The sequence below is a fragment of the Leishmania donovani genome, chromosome 6, assembly GCF_000227135.1.
Source record: "Leishmania donovani BPK282A1 complete genome, chromosome 6".
Lineage (NCBI taxonomy): Eukaryota > Euglenozoa > Kinetoplastea > Trypanosomatida > Trypanosomatidae > Leishmania > Leishmania donovani.
This window is the reverse complement of record NC_018233.1, coordinates 224,253-231,619: the sequence shown is the minus strand read 5'-3', so window position 1 is coordinate 231,619 and position 7,367 is coordinate 224,253. Positions and strand designations below refer to the sequence as shown.

Genomic DNA, 7,367 nt, shown 5'->3' with positions numbered 1-7,367 from the left:
CTAAGACGGGGAGGGCTGCTTCTCCTCGTGAGGGGAGCGAGCCCGCCGAAAGATGCAGTGACGTCGAGCCGCGTCTTGAATCGCGGTCTCGACGTGGCGCGCCCGGTAGTCCTCCTCCGTCGCCGTTAATAGGATCAAGCGCGCCTTCAGTGAGAGCCGCACCGCCTCGTCAAGCCGCTGCAGCAAGTGCATGCGACGCTGGTTGAGGGAATGGGTGCGGAAGTACGCCTCGGCGGTGCCGTTGAAGAAGAGGTACGCGACCGCGAGGTACGTGGCGTTGAACTGCCCCAGGCAATCTGGTGGCTTTGATGGTGACGGAGACGGTTCAGAGCCGTCGTCCGGTGTCGTGGTGGTGGCGGACTCGGGTGGCCGTGTCGACGACGTCTCCACGAGCAGCGCCGCCCCCGGCTCGGCCGAGATCAGCTGGAAGAAGGAGTCCGTCGACCACGGGCTCGACCGCTCCAGAAGCGCGCGCATCGCCAACTGCAGCATGGACAGGCGCTCCTGCAGTTGCCGACGCTGGAGGAGCGTCTGATGCCTCGCCGCCAACCTGCCGTGGGACGTGTCAAGGTCCATGGGGCCATGTTCCCACCCGAAAAGATGGGCGAGGAAGAATGGCGTGCCCGCGTCGTCGTCGCCGTCGCCGTCTTTCTCGCCCGCCCTCGTGCTGCTGGCGTCATTTGTTGGCGCCGTGGCGGGGTCTGCGGCATCGGTGGCCCGCAACGCTGAGAGCCTCGAAAAACAGGATGACGATGACGACGACCGGAACTGGGGAGAACTACTCTGGAGCACATCGTGCGGCTGGTGCAGCAGCTCCACAACAGAAGCGAGATCACGCGGAAGTGGGATGGGCTCACGCATCTCGTCGTCGTTCGATGGAGGGTGCGACGCGGATGCCGAGGTTCTGGCGCGGCTGCCGCGAAGGGCCTGCAAGAACTGCCGCTGAAGGTCCGCTGTAAAGCGCCATACGGACAGCGCGGCGCTGTGGCGAAGCGAGTGCAAGAGCGGCTTGCCGTCGTCCGTGTACCCGTATGGAATGGCAGACATCTCATCATCACCCAGAACCCCGCCCGAGGCACTCCTCTCCGTGACCGCATCCAAGACCCCCTCCACCGAGCACTCAGCCACGGGCTTCGTCACCCTATTCTCCAGCGCCGGCTGTCGCGTGCCGTTGGCGCACATGGGATTGCTGCCGTCGGCCAGCAGCTGCATGTAGCGCTGGCCGCTGATTTCACAGCGTCCGTAGCGGAGCGCCTCCTCCACGATCGCGTCCAGCAAGCGCTGACGCAGTGTCTTAACCTGCTTCCGCAGCGGCTCGATGATCGATTCCTCGATGATGTGCATTGGCGTGCGCAGGAAAAACTGCAGCGTCAGCGGGGCGCTCTCAATGAACCGGTCAGGGTCAGGGCGGAAGGAGACGTCGTGCTCAAAGAAGGTCTCGTCCACCCCGGAACGGGTCCAGACACTGCTGTCGAGGCGGTGCTGGCGACTGCGGTGAAGTCGGTCATGCGATCGGTGGCTGTCGGTGGTGTTGCAGGGTTCGCCGTGGTCACCTGACGTGCTGGTCGCGTGCGTTGGGTATTGATGCGAGAAGAACGAAGCCGTTTCGCTGCTGAGCTGCCGCGACACTGCCTCCGCTGGGCTATCGGTGTCCGTGCTACCAGCACCCCCGACACCGTCATCGCTGTCGACCCCCACATTGCTGCTAGCCGCGGCAGCCACCACAGCCGCCTTCGCGCGCGCCTCCATCCACTGCCGTCGTTGCAGGCGGTAGACAGACTCGCGATGCGTGCGAGTCTCTAGCTCGCCTGGGGTCGACGCTCGCCTTGACTCCTCCACGAGCAGCTGCACGGTCGACATCGGCGAGGACGGACCGCTGATCAGAAAGTCGTAGTGCAGATGCTCCACCCCGATGCGACTGAACGGGTTGTCAAGCACGCTGACCACGCGATAAGTCGCCGGCGTCGGCGAGGCTGCCTCTGACGCCAACGAAGGCGCTGCGCTGGTGCCCACGCTGCTGCCGTCATCTCCGTTGTGGGGACGCGGGCCCGAGCGTGTCGAGCTGCCTTGTGGCTTCCCTTCGCCTTCTGCCGCCGCCCATGCATCGTTGGGCCCCCTACGAACGTTTCCGCTGTCGCCATCCCCGCCGCCATCGGCAGCGGCGCCGCCATAAGGCATCGACGGTTCTCCCGCAACCCCCTCCGTGGTGGACAAGTTCACGACAGGCATGCAGCCCCACCGCGACCGCATACGACGCGCGTGCTCGTGCGGCGGCGGCTGCCCTCGCGACTTTGGGAAACTCAGGGGCGTGAGGCGCAGTAGCGTCTGCGGAAAGAGGTACGGGCGGCTGCCCTGCTTGCGTGGAAAGAGCAGCACCGGCGGGCTTTTCCGCAGCAGGTAGTGGCGACACGCCGGCGTGCCGGAAAGACCCTGCGTGCCGGTTGCGCTCCCACTCGCGTCGCCAGTACCACCCGCTGATCCATCCCCCTGCACGGAAGCTGCGTCGTCGCTGACATTTTCTGCGCCTCGGCTGTCGCCGCCGTCGCCCTGCGCCCCTGAGGCCATTGCAGTTGTCGTCGCCAAAGTCGTCAAAGTAGCTGCGACAGAGGCGTCTGCAACACGCACATCAAGCGGCTCGCATAACCCGTCGGCACTGTCGTGCGTGAGCGACAGAGCAGCAGGTGGCGGCGAGGCCGGTGCGGTGTGCTGCTGCTGCTGCTGCTTCGGCGTCGACAGCGTAGTCATTGCTTCAGTCAACGGGGACATGGAGGCGGAGGGCCCATTCCGGCGATGCATACGCTTCCTCTTTCTGAACTGCAGCGCCGATGCAGAGTCGAGCGCTGCCGACGTGTGAAAGCTGCACATGCGCTGGTGATAGAAGTAGCTCGTTCTGGCACCCAAGCCACTCTGCACTAGTGCAGCATCGACAACAACGTCGTTGTCCATCGCCTCCTCGTCCTCCAACTCCTCTTCGGTGCTGTCGCCTCCTGCGGTGGGGGCAGTAACGCCACTCGTGTGCGGCATCGCCTGATAGCGCACATCGCACAGGTGGTCTGAGAACAACGCGTCAATGCGCTGCGCAGACACGTTAACGTGAAGCCGGTACGTCATTCTCTGGCTCCAGCTGAAGATCCGCTCCACCAGAAGCTGCTTTCGATGCCGCACGCGGTGAAGAGAATTCTGCAGCGCGTCGAGGAGGACGCTGGGGCGGTTGAGCGGAAACGTGTTGCTTTCGTCGATGATGTAGCGAGCGAGCAAGTGGATGCGGTCGTTCGGACACAAGCGTGCCTCCTCCGCGCTCATGAAAGAGTGAAGCGACGAAGACGAAGCAGCTGTGGAGGAGGTGTCGGCGGCTGCGGCGGTGATGGAGGCCTTGCGCGCCGCATCCGTGTACTCCTTTACCTCTCCACTCCCTGCCTTCGTCTCTGTCACCGTTGCGGTCTGCACTGTCGCATCCTCACGGGCGCGCGGCCGATGAGTGTTTCGCCGCTGCTCTCTCCAGTCCTGCAGACTGTCACCGCGGCCTTGGTCGCGCTGCGCTCGCGCGTCGTGAACCTCGTCCTCGGCGGTCTCCGCCATGCTAGTGGCGTCACCACGTTGAGCTGGCGACGACATCGACCTCAGTGCTTCACGAATGTCGTCCGGCCGGCCACCTTCGTGGGCGAGAAGACGGAGAAGGGCATTGCAGTGCTGCACAGACGTCAGACCCCAGTCACCCGCGGGGAACGCCGCCGCGGGGTCTGGCGCGGTCGATGTTGAGTCGAATGTCGACGAGTAGGTTGATGTAGATGAGCCAGTGAACGCCGCCGCGCTCGTATGTGCCTGCAGCTCCTCATGCCCCTCTGCATCGCGGGTCACGCCAAGGCTGCCGGCGCCGTTCGCCGTTGGCGCCTCCACCGTCTCCGCTGCTTCGGTCGCATCTGCCTCGTCATAGTGGTCGCTGTCGTCGCCGTCGCTTGACCCAAACCCCCAGTACCGCTCGTGCACGTGGTACGTGCCGCGGTCCATGTGCCGCCACACCGTGTGCGTGACGTTCCGCAGAGGATAATAGCCATCGATGATGGCGACGCGAACTTTGTTGTCACGCATGTGCGTGATGTCCGCCGGGCCAAGCATGCCCTCCAACGATGGCAGCGCAAGATCACGGCAGAAGAGAGGAGGCTGGCAGCGGTGATGGGCACCGCCACAGCTGCTGCTGCTGCTGCGGTTGCCGCTATTCATCATAGCTCCCGTAGAATTACTCGGCGGAAACCAGCTGGAGAAGACGCCGTCAACGTCGTCGTCGCCGCGGATGTGCGTGATCGGGTCCAGCACGCCAGCCCGCAGCAGCGAGCAGGTCGTCTTCACCATCAAGCCAATCCACTGCACGTAGTTGTACGCGTTGAACAAGTCGGGAGAGTAGAAGAGAGCCAAGAGGATGTCGTCGTCCTGCTTGTGCTCGAGGTGCTCGACCGCTTCTTCGATGGGGTGCATGGGCACGTAGGGCAGGTACCGCACCCAGTCCAGAGAGGTGCGAAGGGTTGGGAGAGCGGCACACGTGGCTGCCGCCGGTGATGCTTTCGGTGACGCATCGTTACGGGTCCTGTTAACAACGTAGTGTGCATCTCCACCTCCGCAGCAGCGGCAGCTGCTGGTGCCGTTGTCACTGGTCCTTTCGCCATACCGCGCGATCGCAGCGGCCTTCATGGCGGACAAACATGCGTGCTTCATCCGCTGCTCCTCCTTGTACGCCTGCGCAAGCTGGTGTACGATTTCACGGAGCGTCGGGTAGCTGGAGCGGTACTCCCGCCACCGGGTTTGCACGTTACCCGCAAGGTTGAGGGTGACCTCATTCTGCGGTGCGACTTCGGGGTTCACGGCAGCCGATGAGGCGGACGCAGTGGCGCCGGAAGTACCTGACGCGCTTCGTCGCGTTGCAGATGGCGGCGCAGCGTTACGGCCAGTGGAGGATCTGCTGTGTGAAAACCACCACGATGACGAAGGCGAGCGCAGGCGGGTCCACGATCCATCAAAGGTGGGAGTGCAGCCGTCCATTTGCCGAGCGTCCTCGTAACGGCCGCGCCCGCGGTCCCCCCGTGCCTCTGATCCGCCGCAGACCACCTCCTCCATGTGCTCCACCACCCCGTCGGCGTCGGCGTCGCTCACGTCGTCGCCATCGTCTCGCGGAGGGCATGCGGCGAGATGCCCTTCTGCGTTATCTGCCTTCCACAGCGCGTCGCCTGCACTGGAGACATTAGGTGCAAAGTCCTTACACTGTGGCAGCACGGGTGCTGAGAGTTTATCTTGCGCACGTAACCAGTGCGCACTCACAGCCGTGGCGGTTTCCATCTGGCCGAGAAGACCGCTGGAGAGGATATCCTTGCCGCAGCCGTGGCTGGTACTTGTACTTGCCGGTCTCGCAAGCATCTGTGTCAGGGCGACCAGCACCACGAGAGCGGACGAGACACAGAGCAGTGTCCATCGATGCCTGAGGCGTCTCCCTTGGTGTCTGCAAGACAACCGCACCCGCCCTACCGGCGCCGCCGACGGTGACTGAGGCGACAGCGACTGCAATGACGACTGCAACAACGATGAAGAGCCATACGAAGGGGCATTTTCGGGTGTAACTGCAACACGGCGACGGCTGACTTCTGCGCCGCCGGCATTGCCGAGAGCACGAGACGGATGCGCAGGAGGCGCGGCGGTGCACAAAGTACGCACACCACGCGTCTGCCGTCGATGAAGTCGCGGCATGTGTTCGTACGCTGTTGTTGTGAAGTGAGCTCAAAGGCATGGAAAAGAGGAAGAGAGGCGTGCAGCGGGACGGGAGTTGGCTGATGGCGTGGTCGACGTGAGACGCTCTGCCAACGCTGCCGGGGGAACTGGAAAGGAGAGAGGGGGAGGGACAAGAAGACACAGAGAACACACACACTTGCGCGGAGCCCTCAGTGAGAGTGAGAGTGAGAGAGAGAGAGAGATCGCGATGGAGAATAATCAGACAAGGGCGTCCAGCGACACTCAGCCACGAGCTCGAATAGGAGTGCGAGAGAGTGTGCGAGAGAGAACATTGCACAAACATAAACGAAGAGAAGCTCAGACGCATACACACACACACACGCACGCGCGCACGCAGCAGCGGTGGCGGTGATCGTCGTCTTAGTGAAGTCGTGCTCGTACGCTTAAGAGAGAGAGGAGGAACGATAATAAAGAGAGTTAGTGGTGTGCGCGCGTGTGTCTGTGTGGGTGTGGGACAGTGTGATAGAGGTGTGGAGAGAGCGAGAGCAAGATGGCTGATGCAGGGAATGGGAGGAGGGGGGATACAATTCTAGCGTATAGGCAGTAGCAGTGGAAGGTAGTAGCACCAAGAGGGGTTCGAGCCCTCTCCCTCGGTGCTCGCCGGTGCAGTCGCGGTCGGCAGCGCTCTCCTGCGATAGGGTTTCTAAACGATAGCTGTGTACGCCTGTGTTAGTTAATGATTGTGCGCATGCGCGCATGAACTTCGTGACTGGACCGGCGGATCAGGGATTCGGCCCCATCATCATCCTTCACATAAAAACGACCGAAGCGCGTACGCCAAGAGCAGGGAGGAGGAGCAATGGTGAGAAGACGTGTTCACCGTCAAGCGAAATGAAGAGAATGAAAGGTGGGCGTGGGTGGGTGGGCAGCCGATCCATCAAGGCCCATGACGCAGGGAGAGGAGGATAGGGCCAGAGATCGGGGAAGGTCCCCAGAAGGTGGCGAGAGATCGGGCAGGAGGTGTGGCGGGGAAGTCGCGTTAATCACCATTACAGCGCGCTCCCGCCCCTGCTCACGTACGACATGTTTCTTTAAGATGAATACCAACGGCAGACAGAGAGGAAAAGAGAGAGAAGCACGCGTGCCTCCAACGGACGTGCGTCATGGCGGGGCAGAGGCCAGGAATCCGGTAACAAGGGAAGCAGCGCCCCTTAAGCAAGCAAGGGGACGCGAAAGCCACAGTCGCGCGGCATTAGCGGCCCTACACACACGCGCGTGCGCCTACATGGCGCGTGTGCGCCTCCCTTTTGGAGGCGGAAGTGCCTGTCTACGTTCGGCGAGGTCCTCTGCTTTTTCGGCAAGTAATGAGGATGAGGAGTGGGTGGGGGCGGGCCTCGTCGTTCGCTGAGCTTCCCTGTCTTGGCCGCCCCCAGAAGGCGGGAGAGGATGCCGACGACATCCAACAAGAAAAGGCAGGCGCATCATACGATGATCAGTCGCGCCGTGTGCGTGCGTGGAGGGGGTGGGGAGGGTGCGAAAAGGTAGCGAAGGAATGCAAGGAATCGAGCGTGTCATTCACTTGTGCACACGCACCTCCCGTGCCCTCCACCTCCTGACCCTCACGGTGCTCATACTCAGGGCCGCGACTGCCC

At 62.8% G+C, this 7,367-nt stretch overlaps 1 protein-coding gene across 1 annotated transcript; it reads right to left on the bottom strand.

Moving 5' to 3' along the window:
- Window positions 1–5,733, bottom strand: LDBPK_060650 (hypothetical protein, unknown function; the record flags this gene model as incomplete). Its single annotated transcript, XM_003858323.1, has 1 exon — window positions 1–5,733. One exon carries the CDS (start codon window positions 5,731–5,733, stop codon window positions 1–3), a length of 5,733 nt encoding a protein of 1,910 aa, XP_003858371.1.
- Between the last annotated feature and the right edge of the window lie 1,634 nt (window positions 5,734–7,367).